General features: G+C 36.6%; 1 protein-coding gene across 1 annotated transcript; it reads right to left on the bottom strand.

The window, feature by feature from the left end:
* Positions 1-869: 869 nt before the first annotated feature.
* LOC133522257 (protein cortex-like) lies at positions 870-10056 on the bottom strand. The gene is made up of 10 exons (XM_061857526.1): positions 9603-10056; positions 8466-8579; positions 7848-8016; positions 7196-7356; positions 6756-6904; positions 5974-6118; positions 5766-5831; positions 5236-5434; positions 2094-2234; positions 870-1626 (listed from the first exon to the last, which is right to left on the bottom strand). Exons 1-10 carry the CDS (start codon positions 9630-9632, stop codon positions 1484-1486), a joined length of 1317 nt encoding a protein of 438 aa, XP_061713510.1. The 5' UTR covers positions 9633-10056; the 3' UTR covers positions 870-1483.
* Between the last annotated feature and the right edge of the window lie 8191 nt (positions 10057-18247).

The raw sequence follows: 18247 nt of genomic DNA, 5'->3' as shown, positions 1-18247 counted from the left end.
ATGGAAGTAGAGCTTAAGAAAGACATTAAATGAACACTATAGCGGACATGATCAGTTTAGCTGTTTTTGACTTATCGCAAAAAGTTTCCCCTTCATAGTAAAAACTTTAATTAGGTACTGATTATGCAAATTTGCCTATTTGTTTAACTCGCGTGAAAGGTACCGTTTCATCCCTTGGTTAACAATTTACTATACTTTAAGCTCCAGTTTAGCTTATTGAGACGGAAGAGTAACTACGGAACCCTACACTGAGCGTGGCCCGACATGCTCTTGGCCGGTTTTTAACATCATTCAAGTCTCCCGGTCTCTCTCTATATTCGTATTCACTATATTCGATGGTCGTACCGGATAGTTAGCGTTGTGAATAATACCTACAAGAGTAATAGACAACTAAATGCGTGAGATATATATTTACATTGACTTTTATTCACTCATCAATAAGGTAATCTTCGAGTTATAGATTAGAATAAGCGTTAGTTTCAAGATGGAATTATTCCCAAAGAGGAAATATATAGCGTGCATGACTTAGTGAATACTCGTATTATCTAATTAAATAACAGTGTGGCTTGTAAAATATATTTATAATATAACAATTCTAGAATAGGTAGAGGACGTGTTTTTGACATCTGGACATTTTTTGCGCATTGTATGTAGGTTTAAGGAATTTTGATGAATCGGAACTTTTATTAGTTATTATAAGACCTTGCAAAAAAAAAAATGGTATGTGTAACTAAAGGAATGTCTTAAGCGACTTGTTGTACAGGTCTATTTAATTTGCTGTATGCTTTCTGGGATATCCCGCTGAAAATGTACGAGAGAGATATACATGTCAAAACACACACAACATAGGTTAGGATATACTCAGTAAATGTCATTAGTTTAAAAAGTGTATTTCATTAACATCAATAAAGATAAAATCATATTTACTAACATAATTTACATTTTCAATAATTCTATCAAAGAATATTATAGTGAGACATGCGTAGAATTAATATTATAATATAGATACAGACAAAAAATTATAGGTATCATACAAATGATTGAACCAGTTTAAACCCCGCTATTCAAATATAGTTACAAGTATGTTGCACGTTCCTATTATGTTGATTTCAATGCTCTAGTGACATTCAGCAGGTGAGAATAATATTGCATTATTACAAACTTAACAATTTTTAATTAGATAAAAATTTCTAAATATTGCTAAAAAGAGAAGTTCGTGAGGATTAAGAGTTACCTAGATTAGCTGTGACTAATGTGTCTATAAGGTAAAATTGATGCCTTTTGCGGCCAAATTAAATACCGGAAAAGTTTATAAAAGGACGATCTATATAATGGCCTTATTTTTTCAACGTTTTATAACATGCCTATCCACGTTTGAATATATAGTGAATCGGAGGATGACTTTGGAATAAACACTACTTAAGCGAACCACTGCTAGTAAAGTTGGAATTGTACTGTAATATTACACAAAAAAAAATTAAAGTTATCGAACGGAGAAGCCGTATGAGCTCTGGTCGATGTAAGTGGGGATGGCGGAGAATCTTCTCCGTTTCGTCTTTTTGTTGGTCTTGTTGTCTGGAGGCAGGAAATTCCAGATTATTAAATCTTCGTCTGCTGTGGCTGTTGCTGCAAAGAAAATACTTGTTCATAATCAAATTGTTTATGTACATCCTACGATATGTAACATCTAAAACAAATTACAATAAGTACACGACTTTTGATTTTCAATAAAAATCGTTATTGACTATTTTAAAACGCTTAATTTAAATTATACTTCTGTATTTTTTTATTATATAGGATAAAAATTGCAGATGAATCGCCTGATAGTAAGCAATTACCGTAAGACCAGAGGGGTTGATAGTGCGTTGCCGGCTTTTAAGATTAGAGAACGCTCTATTCTTGAAGATTAGAAGGTCGTATCGGTCCGGAAATACCGCGGATGCGGGCGACAGTTTATTCTACAGCTTAGCTGTTTGAGGCAGGCTCTTTATCAATGATGGCCATTGAAACTAGGATGGTCCATTATAGTATCTGGTCCATTAATTAGCAAATAATAATCTACTTATCCTAATATAAATACATAGTAATTTTACCAAGCTTAGTGCCATCAGGACTGAAGACCATGGCCCGAACGCGGTCGACGCCGTATCTGCCCTCCCCCCACTCGTCCACCACCGAGTCTGGTCCGCTCATCACTACAAGCCGAGAGCTCGCTTTTGGGTACCCCATTTGCTCTATAATATAAAACATGGTAGTATAGTAAAGACGGGTCATAGATATTTTAAGATTGCTTCTTCTGCTTTCAAAGGTTGGATGAACGATGAAACTTCATTTTTTGGAAGTAGGTAAGTAAAGTTACTCATATTCATAATCTTTATTGCATATCTAAACATATTACATAGAATTTTATACAAAATGACACCCTATAGGGCGCAGCAAACAGTTTATTCAAGAGGAGATCGAGTTTTTTTGTACAATAATTATCATTTAATGTATAATAAGCTTTGTTGATGAGGTGATCATTTAGTTTTTTAAAGAAATTTGTTGTTTAGTTAGACACGATAGACTTTTAAGAGTCTGTCTTAGCTAACTTTGTACGGACTGTAACAAAACAAAGTGTGAGAGTGTCATTATAATACGTCACATGTTCATAATAATTTTACATTAATGACATAGCCATACTTTGCTATCGCAAATACCATGCCGAGTTAACTTGGTCCGATTCTACGCCTTAAATAGATATTTGAGCCACTGATAATGAACTGGTGGTTATTTGTAGGATCGCAATCTTTAGTTTAATTTGGAAACAAATTCAACTGTAGTCCGAACAGTATAATTTATACTCGTAAATATGAATCTCAAAACGCTTCAGAGATAGTTACTGCCATTTCTGCCAGGATAGAATCGGTAAAATGTATTTTAAATTTCATTTTATAACTCATCAAGTTTTTTCTTAGACATTAACATTTTAATAGTTTTCTCATAGGTACTAGAACTGGACCGAAGATTTAATTGTGATAATTCAATTTGATTTGATTTACTGATTACAATTTCAGTGGTCAAAATACAAGTACGAAATCCCTAATTCCTTGACTTTAGAGTTCATTAAGTGTCTAAATAGCAGAACTAAATAAAATGGGTGCGTGTACCGTTTAAAATGATTTACGGCAAAAAGTACCAGTCAAGCTATTATTAATGGATTTTATTACGATTATTTGATATTTAAGTTTGGAATTAGGAAATAGTTATAAACGACTGAAGTTAAATAATTATAATGGATGCGCGTACCTCAGCGATTTTGTAGACATAAAGCCGGATTTATATTCCATTTAAATACCACTAACAGGTCAGTATGAACGTACAGCGACATCAGAATGGCATCTAACTGATATCATTCAGTAATCGTGGTTTTTTTTATGTTAGAGGAGGCAAACGGTAAGCGATTACCGCCGCCCATGGACAACTGCAACACAAGAGGGGTTGTAAGTGCGTTGCCGGCATTTAAGATGGGAGTACGCTCTTTTCTTGAAGGTTTGAAGGTCGTATCGGTCCGGAAATACCCCAGGCGACAGTTCATTCCACAGTTTAGCTGTGCGAGGCAGAAAGTTCCTGGAGAAACGCATAGTTGAGGACTGCCAACCATCTAAGTGGTGAGGATGGAAATGTTGTCGCGTAGGGCGATGGCGAAAAGAAGCGGCAGGGATTAATCCGAACAATTCCTCGGAGCACTCCCCGTTATACATGCGATAGAAAATGCAGAGCGAGGCCAAATCTCTACGCAGCGCCAAGGAGTCAAGCTGATCCGAAATACGCTGGCAGTCGACAATTCGAGTCGCTCTTCGTTGGATGCGGTCCAGAGGGAGAAGCAAGGAATTTCAATCGTGTGTACATTCGAATCGGCCTGTAAGTGTATAATAGCGCATAATAGCACTCCCACGCAAAGCGTACAAATTATTGAACAATAAATACATTTATTTATTTTTATTTAATACATTTATTTTAAAGTGTTAAAGTCTGAACTCTGAAGTCATGTTTTTGTGATGGAATATACGGCCCGATTCGAAGAATGATTATGACAGATCTTTAAAAGATCGATAACTAAACGACATGTCAAAATTGACATTTATTTAGATTCCGCTGTGATCCCAATAAGATCTATCTACGACATTTCTAACGTCACAGTGACATTGCTTGCCCGAATCGAGCTGCTTCTGTCAATATATACGACATACAAACGATATCTAAATGAGAACTTATCGGTATCGTATCTCATTCTTCGAATCGGACCGCTAGACATTTATAATTTTTATATAGTAGAAGTTCGTTTGTAATACATATAATGTATGAAATACCTAGAAATATCTAGTGCTTCCTAAGGGAAGCACCTAAGCATCACCTAAGAGTGATGTCCCAACTTTAGGTGATTTAGATTAGGGGCTGTTGGTTACGTTCCAATTTACCACGCCACAGTTTACTTATATACCCGTGTTACAAATCTCTCCCCAGTCTCCCTAGGGGGCCTAGCTAAGATGTCCAATGGCTGAATAACATGGTATCCAGGCTATACAACTATAGCCTGGATACCATGTTATTCACCACCCCCATTTTATTTATTTATTATATTTAGTAATCGTAGCTCGGGGCATTCTAAAGTGCTTCATAACTACACAGTAAGGTGAAGATACATTACAATAAAAGCAAACTATGGCATCACTGATCATAAGAAAGTTGTCCTCCCCTAGGCTTATTCTGAATATTCTGATAGTTATAACTGGTTATGAATTTCATCTGGATTTGTAATGAATATAGCTGTCCACAGTGAAGTTGGTTGAGGAAATATCAAAGTTGACAGCTGATACATAATAAATCCAAATCTAATTCATAATCAGTTATTACAATCAGATTAAACCTCGTTATAGCCTTTTATAAACCCTTGTTTTGACCTTTTTTTATCCTTTTATATACTTTATCCGTTTTATGTCCACGTAGTTTAAGTGAACAGAACATTTAACTGTCTTCCAAAGACTGAGCATTAGTTCCCTAGTCCGATGGCTGAACAACATGGTATCCAAGCACACAGGCAGGCAGATAGTTGCTAATGTTGCTATTGCTGACAGTAGTGGGAGCGCGCAGGGTGGCTCGCGGGGAATGTCAGAGTGCTATCCAGGATTTAGTCTCTGTGACTTTTTGTTTCCACCCTTTTGAATGTAAGTAGACATTACAGTTTGTATTTACCTGAGTTCCAAACACTGAGAACTAGTTCCCCAGTCCGATGGCTGAACAACATGGTGTCCATGCTATAATCGTTATTGCTGACAGTAGTGGTCGTGCGTAGGGTGGCCCGCGGGGCATCCCAGAGCGCTATCCAGGATTTGGTCTCCGTGACTCCGCCGATGCCGAGGAGAGCACTACGCCATGGGTGCCAGGCTATACTCTGGAAATGAGATTAAATGCGCGAAGCTTAAAGCAGATGGCGCTGAAATCGTTTTTTAATGTAATTATATATGCCAAATCCATACAAACATAAACGACAGACTACCTACAGACATTTTTTAAGTTCCTCATTAAAGATCTTAAAATTAATATCAGGTTTCTAATAAGGATATTATATGCTTCAGTATTCATAAGCTCGCAGATGTTCATGAGTGTTACCTATTAAAAGACGTAATAAAAATGTTAATGTTATCTTACTTTTGTTACCCGACAACACCAGAAATGTAAAATGTCTTGACGTCTATAATAAATTATAATAATTTGTTTATTACCTTTACCATCCAGTCAGAACTGATAACCATGTATTCTACCAAAGACGGCCACAGCATCAGCAGCACCTGATAAATATATAAATATACGCTCACAATTTATACAGCAAGTTGACTACGCTTACGATGAAAATAATTAGGGCATGCAGGTTAAATAAATAGCCTACATTAACTACAACTAGTACAACATTGACATTTGAAAGACCTCTACCTGCGAACTGTTGACAGCGACCGCGGCCACGTAGCGCGCGTCTGGAGACACCCGCACAAGAAAGATGGCGATGTTGGTGGCTTGCCGATTGCTGATGTGTCTGGTATCGCGGTCGAAAGCGGTGATCATTCCTCGGGAGCAACCGCTAAATAAACATTTTTAACTAGCTTTTATCGTCAAACCGTACTTGTCTCACGAGTCGTAACTTAATGAGTTTACTGTGTGTTATTACAGAGTTCCAATGATCACCTTCGGTTTACATCATCATACCAGCATATGTTTGGTACATTGCATTGTCTCCAACGTTAATAATAAATAAATAAATATTACAAGGACATTATCACACAAATTGACTAAGTCCCACAGTAAGCTCAATTAGGCTTGTGTGGAGTACTTAGACAATACAACTATATACTCGTATATACTTAATATAATATATGAATATTTATAAATACTTAAATACATAGAAAACACCCATTACTCAGGAATAAATATCCGCGCTCGTCAAACGAATAAATGCCCATTACCAGGATTTGAACCCGGGATCATCGGCTTCATAGGCAGGTTCACTACCCACTAGGCCAGACAGGTCGTTAAGTGTTTAGGTTCGCTAAATTTTACGATAAATATTTAAACTCAGTAAAATTATGTTCAGAGCAAAAATTTCACTCTCTTATTTCCTACGACTAAAATTTCCTTGCAAAGACCTGACCAACAGTTAGAGTAAGGTGTAAATTTTACAGAATGACACATATTTACAGCCGTATATAAACATGTCTCACGTGACGATGGAGTTCCCCGTGGGGCTCCAGTCCACGGCGGTGATCAGACAGAATTGCTGCGACGTCTTGGTGGAGCAGCGGCACCAACTCACGGTCATCCATTTGCTCCACGCATTGTGCACCTCTATGCGCTGCATGTCGGTTCCTAGCTGAAAAAGAAAAGTATGATTTTTCTGATATTGGATGTAACAGTGTGAAATATCAAAACATGATTTGACACTGTTACATGCTAAGACATGGGATATTTTTCTTTTCATCTAAGCGCTTTCCCCGTTTATAATAAATGAACACAAGGTTTTCTTTTGGGTTACAATGCAAGTTGGGTTCTAAGGTTGCTTAGGTATGTAATTTTCAGGAGTATAAAAGAGTAGCAGTAACATTGTTCATAGTGGCCAAATAGTTACTGTACACTGTGGACTGTAGTTGATTTGGGTACTTACTGCTAGTCTTTCCCCCGTAGGATCAAACCTACAGCAAGCAGTGTTAAAAAGGGTGAGGCCTTTGCCCATAGAGCTTTGTGAACACCAGCTCCACTTGTAGTATTTATTGCCAAGTGCTGCCACTAGGACGTTGTCGTTGCTCCAGTCGATGAGTTCTGGAACTAAATACGAGTAAGTACTTATATCGTAATGATTACTATATTAAATTGATGAGAGAAGTAATAGTAATGGATTATTGGCCTTCAATGTCAGAGTTAGGCGATCCATTTATCTACAGAATATAAAATAGGGAGTTTACAATAAACGTACAGCACCTGTTAGGTGTAATCAGCTGTAGAGAAATCTGACCCCTCATCTAAATCTAGGTGTTATATCAACAGCTCGCGTAACTAACATGCCAATCGTTAACGCTCCGTAGCGAACGAAACGCAATTGTCACTGTCGCATTAATATGGAACAGTGATACGTAATCAGATGAAGACAGAAATTGGCGCGTAAGCGGCTCGCAGGGCTATAGAAGGTGTGCTCAGATTCAGGTTGATTTGACTTATTCATACTTCTCCCAGTCCAAAGGGTTCATGGATTTTCTACTGTTTTCATTTAAGTACGGGGATCGGTGTAGTTTGTTAATAATATTGATATATGTACTTACAAGCTGCGGTACTGTAAGTTGGCAGATCCAGGATATTATCCGCTGAAGATAGAAAAGTGCGCGTGCGCGGCACGCAGGGCCAGGTTTGCTCAGGTTGCGAAGGTGCGGCTGCATCTAGCCCAAAGGCTTTGTCGATGTGGCTCGCATACTGTTTCATGTAATTGCCATGCTGGAAAAGCGATAACACGTAGTTTATCTTATTAGTATTTAGAAGAAGTAAGATAGGTAGAAGTGATGACACAGCTTGCCACTCCATGCGAGGACAGATTCAAGCACTATTATTGACATTAATCATTCCACGGCAGTTCCACGGACTAAATAATTCGAAAATACCTGCTTTTGGACAGTTGGCAATGAAGGATCGCGAGCATTAGGGTCGAACTTTTTTTTAGTATGAGTTAAGGTTAATACGATTTTCCTGTGGACATCATAGAATAGACGAACTTCAAAACTTAATTTTGGTACCTACATTATCCTTATAAGCATGTTAAAATGTTTTACTTCTTGTGTATGATGAAAGTCATAGAAAAAATGTATCGAAATCGGTAACTTTTATATTGTCTGCAGAAAAAAAATCAGGTTTTCTAAACGTTTTTGACCCATTACTCAAATGCTCACCCAGAAGCTGTTAGAGCACTGCTTACTGGCGGACACGTGCTGCCGCCGCCGCAGCTCATCGAAGGACTCGCGCGGCGCCACAAAGCGATCAATGCGAGGCCGCTGCAATCCGCTCTGAAATATCATGTTTTCAGTGCTACATTACATTTTACTTTCTGGGTTTAGATCAAACTATGCGCTATTTATTTATTTAATCTTTATTGCACAAAAGAAAAAATCTTACAGTATAAAAGGCGGACTTAATGCCACGAGGCATTCTCTACCAGTCAACCTATGCTGCGCTATGTGTGTAAAATAAAAAAGTTTTAAATATAAAAGTTTTTTGTTCTTAGTTGCGATAGACTGCACGACTGGCTCGCATTTGTTTCGCACAACGCAATTTGACACCACTGTACTGGCCCACTTCGTTTCGCCCATAGCTTGGCTTGTCTTTACCAACATACAAACAACTTTTATACATAAGTCAATGGTAAAAATGATTAATATTAATTTAATACATATATCGTGTTATAATTGCTTACTGGTACGTGGACTGGTAAGGACCAGTCAGGTTTTGTTAAAGTTTTTATAATATAGGTACATATAATGTACATATTTGTATATTATAGTTATTGTTGTTATTATTGATATCCTAAAACATATGGTATCAAGGAAAGTAATGAATTGAATTAGGCGTTACTTTGCGGAAATCTATACTAATGAAAACCGAAAATAATAATAAATAAAAAACGTTTAAAATAAAAATTAATTAATTAATTGGATTAATTGCAGATAAAAATACGCAAGAAAGTATATCTAACGGGTTAGCACTGATGAACTAGCACGTAATATTTTTTGTTTTGATAAAGAAAAGTGTAGAACAAGTTCTTCATTAGATGCAGTCACAGGACAATGGGTTGATCCCATTGGGTTACAATGATCCCCAATTGATGCTATGAATTTAGTTTCTATTATCTCTTAAAGCAAGTGAAATCCGTGGTCTCTGCCTCTGCCCACCCCTCCGGGAAATGGGCGTGATTATATGAATGTATGTATGTGTATCTCTTAAATTGTACAGATATAAATATAGTGTATGTATTAAAATACCTATGATATGCCTAAGTGATTTTAGTGTCTTAAAATGTTAATGGTACTTACAGTTTTTTTACCAAATGCATTTCTGTCCATTTGTGAATGTTAAAGTTCACTTACTTTTACAAACAGAATATTTTACAAACAAGATGGTAAGTAAATGAAAAATAAAGATTAATAAAGAGAAAGTTATTTCATTACTGTAAAATCGGTTGAAAGTAAATGTTTTGAAATAAGAGGTATTTTAAGAATAACTTAACTGTCTTCGTAATTTTGATACTACCCACCTAAGTATCAGTATTAAGGCGTTTTTATTTAATGCTTGCTTGTTTATTGAAAAATTACCAAAAGAAAAATATCGGTCAGCTGAAATATGCACAATGTAGAGCAATTTAAAAATAGGTCGCTATCAGATATATCGGACCGGTCAAGGTGTTCATAAATATCTGAACAAAGTCTCTATTATTAAAACGTTAAAGTGAATATTATTCAGGCATTTTTATACGACATGGCCGTTGCGATGTATCTGATAGTGACTTTACTAATAAATAATTTAACATAATTATGATCAGAGTAGGTACTTATGCGTCTATCCAAGCAAAGCATCATTATACATTGTGTTTTTTTTTATTTCCGTTAATTTCAAGGGTGCATTCCTGAGCTTAAATTAAGTAACTTTCTCAAAGATACCGGTATTCTAATTAATTCCATTCCGGAGATAATCAATAATTTATTTATTTCCTTATAAGGCCCTTACGAGCATGTACACTTGCTTTAGGGCCTGTGTACACATTGATTAGTGTTAAGTACGAGTTTATTCATTTGCAACTAAAGTTAAGTACTATCTCGGACGATCGAAATGACATTGATATGTCACAGTTTTCATTTGTTTGGCTGAATTAAATGTATTAAACGTTTGACCTTATGTGGCAGCAACCTTGGTTAAACTTAAGGTAGGTCAATTTTAGACGAGGGTTTTAATCCCAATTACTTACTGAGTTTACCATTGTAGCTCTTGGTCTAGGTAATATTACCATATTTTTGCTACGATTAAATTATAATAGTTGAATGGCTTCCTACTAAATTCTAGGGTGTGATCAACAAAACCTTACGTGATGTAGAAATCTCTTCGCACATATCAGCGACATCTTCCGGACAATTGAGTAAACTCATTCCAAAACGCGGCGTGGTTTGCAGTACAGCAGGGTTGAAACGATTCCCCCATTCAGTACACATTACTCGTGCTACGATTATCCCTCATAACAGTTTGATCGCTTTCTACTAAACACATAATCACTGGTCGTTTGTCGGCAATCTCATTACTCTGACATTATTGCTGTAAATGAGCGATGCATTTCGCTCAGCTGCGGCTAGCAAAGATACTTGTTTTTTCAATGGGCATCCGATCGATCCTTGTTGCTTATGCACAAATCGATTATCAATTTAAAAGTAGATGTAGTGTAGGAACGCCCGGTGACTTACAATACAGTTGTATAGGTACAGTCAAGGTATTAAATATCGACACGGATAAAGTGTCAAAAATATATATACACGACCCTATTGGCTATACTTTAAGGCAGTGTAGACATATTTTTTAGCACTTTGTCTGTGTATATATGTAATACCTTGACTGTACAAGGTTTAACAAAAATAGTAGGAATCAGTTTAAGGGCATATTCGGTATCGCGTTTAAATTAGGGGAAAAATAAAATTGAACGAAAAAAAAAAATGGGGCTGTTCGTCCGTTTTTTTTAAGGGGCTACTAATCCCGAATATGCCCTTAAACGGATCCACGCTATTTTACACCTTGTATTGTATAGACCCAAAAACGGTCAAATTTTCAGTGTCAGGGTGTCAATATACTTTTTAACTACGAAATAATTCCAAATCGGTCCAGAAATTACAAAGTTCTGAGGTAACAAACATTTAAAAAAACATACAACCAAATGAAGAACCTCTTCGGCCTCCTCCTTATAAGTTCGGTTAAAAGTTAGCGCGTTTCATGCTTTCACTTTTACGAATAGGTACACACGATACAACCTAAGAAGTAAAAAATACTAAATTACAATTTTAACAAAGAAAATTGCGGGATGATCGATTTCCAACCACCGAGATGCATGTTTTAGGTCGTATGGAATGAACGGACAGATGAACTGTGTAGGCTTAGTACTCGTATACTATAGGGTCCCGTTTGTAACATAGTACGTTTTTGTAGGCTTTTATACAATAATTTTAAATATTTTTTGATAATTAATAATGCAAAATAAACACCTCTTTCTCATTTCGATAGTTTAAACGTTGTCCCGAACTGCATTCCGATGCACACTTCATGCTTATCTGTATGTGGCACGTATTTACAGAGTACCTACCGCCAATGCTCTAAATAAATTAAAAAAAAAGTATATGCAGCTGTTACATTGGCTGTCACGTAATAAATATCACCAAAATTGTAGGTATTCTTGTGAGATTTCGGAACTCTTGTGATGTTTTCAAGTAAGTACCTACCTATACAACACAAACACTGAAATGACAAACTTCTGGAAGGTTTTTTGAAATGACATGTTTAGGTTTAGGTGTAACGATTAGGTTTTTGTGTAGACGGTAATTCATAGGCTCAGGAGGGAGTCATGGGAATAAATCATTTATGATTAATTAGGGATCTTGCTCAGCACAGGGAGGATTGGAAAGCTAGAGGGGAGGCCTTTGCCCAGCAGTGGGATACAAAAATAGACTAATAAAAAATAAATAAATTAGGGAATTAGTTTTCATTCGTTTGCCACCCGACTTTTGTTGCAAGTCTTCTTGCTCCTCCATTTTGAGAGTAATTCAGTTTAAAGTTCATTTGGCCGAGAGTTCTCTTTGTGGCTGAGGTTGTCTATTAAGTGAGTAAAAAATTATGACTTTTGATAATTCCACGGCGCGAAACGTGGGACCCCGTGGCACCCTTTAGGTATGGAACTTTAAAATTTATCTAACATAATTGTTGCCCATCCATAATACTTTAATAAGTATCTACACGTATTCTTAAATATTGTTTTTTTGTGATATGGCTGGTGTGGCCATATTGTAGGCAGGAAACTAGGCGATGCTCAGTGGGGCGCATGTAACTTAATGTGGTTCATAATTATATTTAGTTTATATAAAAGCCTTATCTAATTCGGACAAAGTAAACGGTCAGAATCACCCACCATCAACACGCCTTCACTTTCCCACCGTCTACAATAATGTGCACACGAACATCACACTTAAACTTACCTACGACAGATATCACAATCGCATGCAACGATAAGGCCGTTATCACACTGGATGCGATTCGCACGTCGCTCCGCCGTGCGAGCAGGATGTCACTTTAATACGCGCATAGCGTTATCTCGCTAAAATATCGGAGCGACGTGCGAATCGGATCCAGTGTGATAACCGTCTAAGTGTTAATTCGTAATAGCGCGCGCACGCGATTAAAAACCTTATGTTACAAAGAGAATGGGTGTAAGTGGTGGAAGACGGCGTGGAAAGTGGTGACGAACACTCCTACTACGTGCGTTACCTCCTACAACGATAGTTAGCTAGATGTCACGCACGGTGACGTCACGTAGATTAGTGTTGGAGTAATTTTCGCGAAAGGCTCCAAACTTTATCTTGATACGAGTATCTACATCATTTAAGCTACTAAGCTAAGTTTGGTATCATTCTCGTATTAATCGGGGATGCCGAATTCATATACGATATCACATTGACACTATTCCGAAGTAATAATATGTAAAACATTAAAAAATATGTTTTCTTTTTCACGCTTACACCGCTAAACCGATGTAGTTGAAATTTGGTATCGAGATAGTTTGAGTCCCGGAAAAGGACAAAGAATAGTTGTTATCCCAAAAATCATCCTTGCCATCAAAGCCAGATGGAAGTTTTATATGTGGAATCAATAACCGCTGAACCAATTTAGATGGAATTTAGTATAATCTACTACTTTCATTTAGATGAAAATGACGCCAAGCGTGACTTAGAACCTAACATTAAACAGTTATTACTTATAAACTCAGACGTTGCCGAAGCTGAAACAGTTTTTACCATATTTTTATTACTTAAATGTTACATTTCTAAATCAATAAATTAATGTGGCTAGACCTCCATAAATGTCTCCAAAAATTTTCGTGACAGCTGCTCCGTATAAAAAATAACTGTCAGGGACCACCATTCGACGCGAGAGGTAAGTACAGTAGTGTCTCTGATTGTTTCCAAATTTTGCCATAAGAATTAAGTATGTAGATAAATTATTACGAAAACCCTTTTTAAATTCGCTGTCTAAAAGGTATTAAGTGAACCATCGTCTATTCTATGGAATTAGAACATTTAGAAAAAATGTGGCTTATATAATTATGATAAAAAGGTCCATATTGCATATGAAGAATAAGAACCCTTCTCTGGTGGAAAGCCACAAATACAATTACAATTATATTTACGGTTATAATGCACTTAGGTAATTAATCCAATAAGTGCATTATTTCAATAAATCAATAAATCATCGCATTAACATCGCAATAATATTTTAACTAAGGCCTTTTTTAGGACGGCATAATGTAGTCATAACCACAAAAAGCCAAGTTTTGCAAACAAAACCAGAATTTATTTTTCACCACACCAACTGGTAAAGGCCCTCTTGATTGTTCAAAAACGAATGAGAAAGTTGCATTTTATCCACATGTGAGGCAAAGTAATTTTGCAAATTTTGAGTTGTTTCCTTATGTTAGTCAGTAGAATTCACTTTTAAATGATGATTGTGAATGATATTTTTTTATCACGTTAATTTAGATTTGATCTTAACAATTTTGATAATTCATAGTTAGTAGTTTCGTCGCGTTGGTGTGGTGAAAATTTTTGTGTTTCACTCGGAGGCAATGTTTGTTTAACCGTCGTGCCTTGAAACCCTCGCAACGCTCAAGATTCCACTTCTCAAACCACTCGCTACGCTCGTGGTTCAATTTTGGAATCTTTCGCTTGCTTGGGTGTCAATATGAGCACCAACCGCTAAGTAAACAACAACTTTGCCCCCTTGTAAAACAAATAACTATTAAAGTCCCGAGTAGGTATTTGAAATAGAAAGTCCAATTTTGTCACTGGCACATGGCTCAACTGGCACAAGGTTATTAATATTTCATATGCCCGATAGACAGGTTGGGTCTTACGACGATAACTATGATGAGCATTGTTAAAAGTCAACTTAGGTAAATTCAAAACGATACCTCGTTTGCCCATTCTAAAACGGATATGCACATACTGGAAAAAACATTTTCCCTCCGCTCCTCTTTGGTAGTCGGTTAATAATACGATGTCATATATTCTCTTCAATTGTTCGATGCGTGATCACGTTAATCCAATCAGAGGTGCGTAGGCGTCCAGAATGATGGACAGCGATATACCTAACCATTCCAAAATGCTCGATTTCAGTACAAAATCTCAGGTACTTACGATATTTTGGATTCAAGGGGTGTCACTTCGATCGTTCACCATGTATGGGCGAGTTGTGGAGTGTTTTATTGTGTAACTATTTATGTAAAAAATACATTACTTTGCAGAATAAAACAAAGCTCCTTATTGCCATTTTTCGAATCTCCAAATTATTAACAACATATAAAAAAAACATGGTAATGATTTTATTTCCGATCTGTAGTAATCCTGATTCTTCAGCTCCCTTTGTTGATTTCATTAAATATAATAATATTACGCATAAAAAATACATCAAACCCGTAATAAGTCAAACGCCAACCCAATCAGTATTATGTGTTTTTTATCATGGCTGGTCACTCGATACTATAGCCACACTCCCTAACTTCAGCGTTAACAGAACAGTCTGTGCTTATGTGTTGTAAAATTTTCGAATTGTGATATACCTACGAGTACAATATGTATAGCTGTGATAAATAGAGCTCACGTTACACTGGCTGGTTAAAAAAAAATTGATTCTCCTGCTCTCGCGCAACTTCTTTAATATGCGACCAGCGCGCTATCTGCGCATCAGGGTTCGATTCCCAGTTGATAAACACACACGCGACACGCGATCATACTTACAGATTTATTTGTTTTCGGATGGAGTTAGTTGCGTACAATATACAGGGTGATTCAGGAGACGTGAGCAGGATCAAGCTTGAGCATTCAGTAAGTTATAAGCAACTGTTTCGTACCAGTATTTGTGAGATTAACGTTCTTTTATTTTTTACTGTTCCAAAAAAAATGCTTTGATTTATTTACGCCATGTATGGTCACCCTCTTTGTTTTATCCATAACAAGTGACAAATTGAATGTCATCGGAGTCTGGTTACTTTTGAAAACTCGTATCTCACTCAAGTGTGACATTTTGTTTTCTTCATAATCAAGCTGCTGTCATAACGGTTAAAGAGGTTTTATCTTTCTTAATTAAGTGTTGTAGGGTGTCCATGATTGTAGATTATCAAATTTGTCCTTCCCAAAAAGTTAAATAACAGAAATAAAGCGAGATTGTTTTACTTAAATATGATGATTAACGGTTCATTAACATTTACTGATTGTGTATGCTTAGTCCTGCTCACGTCTCATGAATCACCCTGTATAATTACGTCTTTCATGCCACTTTGTGTACTAGTGGTTGCATGTGATTGTATTTGAGTTAAATCATAGCCAAGGGTGTCGCCAAGCGGGTTCAGAAGGGGGGAAAGCAAAGATAAAATTTGTTACTAAATGTATGGTTCTAGTTACATATAACGTACCTACTCATACTAAAGTATGGGAGTTCTTATATGTGCTGAGCTGATAGCCGCAAGTTGTCTCATATGAACTATTTTTACGATTTACACTCACGTACTAGAGTCTGTAGAGAGTGCCAAAAAAAAAGATAGTGCTATTAAAATACATTACAACACATTACCCTTAAACTGTTAACTGGAAGAAACCCCATACAGGGATAAGTTCGCTTTTGTTGTATACGCTAATTTACCCTATAACTGTGCTTCTCGCGTATTTATTTTTATGTACAATAAAGCATTTACGTTCATACATACATTACCCTCCGAACCGCATTAGTCGGGTTATAAAACTACAGTTAGATCTACTTAGCAATCTACTTAAGAATGTGTATAAAAACAACATGTCCGCTAAACCGGTTCAGACCTAGTTATAAATGTATTTTATATGTTGTTTAAAAAGTTATTAATTATTAAAACATGCTGCTTAGACACTAAAATCTTTTTTATGCACATTGCTTTCGCGTTCGTTTACATCGCATGGTGTAACGAGGATGTCATTTGTTTGGGCTCGACTTCCATATTTCCATTCCATTCGTTCCATTAAATATTGCACCTGTTTTGAATATTCCAGAACGTTAGACTTATCTGTTAGTGAAGATTTTTATATTTTTAACGTGACCTCGTCTGAAAAATAAATGATATGGCATTTATATAACGACAAAAAAAAATAGTTCATTAAATTCAGGACCTTTTTCATTTCTGCGAGTCTGTTAACTGGCAGATGTGCTTGGCGGGCAAACCTAACGACATACAACAGAAGTTAGGCGCAAATATCTCCGCGGACAGATCTTCGGCAGCCACATCTGTACCTAATTCCCGCCTCCGGCCCACCGAATATCCCGTGAATCCAATCTTGCTTAGATGGCGACACAAACTAGCCGTCGCGTGCGCACTGCGCGCAAATCACACAGATCGCGATAACGCGTAATTCCACATCCATCGGTTCGCGACAACGCCTGTAATACACAGACAACTTCGTCACTAGACTCTGACCACGATATGTTTATGCCAACTTGGCACTCTTGACAGTAACAATGTATGGCCGCACCATAATATACGTAAAACTTGGCGGACGATATAACATGGATGAAATCTAAATGGATTATATTTACCTATTCTATTCAAGACTGTGACGCTTATCTGGTGTTTACGGAACACGTTATTCTACTTTTGACACATGACATGTACTGATGTATATGTGTAGTGAAAACTTTGCTTACTTATACTTATGGTCTCCGTGAAAGTATTAATTTCATGTATGATCAAAGATGTTTGTTTTACTTAAAAGAAATAAAATTAAAAATAAAACATGAAACTGTAGCCCACGAGTTTACCTTCGTATTAATTTCACTATCACGTATGTTGCACTTAGCCAATAAGACTACTAGCAACCTTCACATATTAAAACTGAGGATACTAATTTTATTTTTCATCTCATATTTACTTCCAGTAAGTAGCAGTAGGTCCATACCTAATTAAGTAATGAACAAAATTTCGAATGGACAAATAAAAGTTCTAGAGATAGTGTGAAATGAGTATATCAGTAATAATTATATGTAGTATAAAATGCTGTTAGGATATAATATAACTGTGCACACGATGTAGCATTTTTAAAGTAAATTAAATCAAATATACATATATTTATTTTAATTTTATGAGAGGTACGAATATGGAGCAGCCCAACTGGGGAAGTACTTCCACTTTACTGAAGACCACAGCTATAATAGCACTGTTTGTTTACTCTGTATGTAGTGTTGAGTACCTGATTGTGAGTAAGATGCCAGTACTCCCAAGGAGAAATTCTTGTAAGCTTTTAGGGTCGGCAACACGCATGTGATCCCATTAAGTTGCAAGCGCCCATAGGCTGATGCAGTGGCTGCTTAACATCAGGCGAGCCGCAGCTAGTTTGCCACCGTCGTGGTATAAAAACAT

The sequence above is a fragment of the Cydia pomonella genome, chromosome 10 (assembly GCF_033807575.1).
Source record: "Cydia pomonella isolate Wapato2018A chromosome 10, ilCydPomo1, whole genome shotgun sequence".
NCBI classification, from domain to species: domain Eukaryota; kingdom Metazoa; phylum Arthropoda; class Insecta; order Lepidoptera; family Tortricidae; genus Cydia; species Cydia pomonella.
This window is presented reverse-complemented; position numbering and strand designations above follow the sequence as displayed.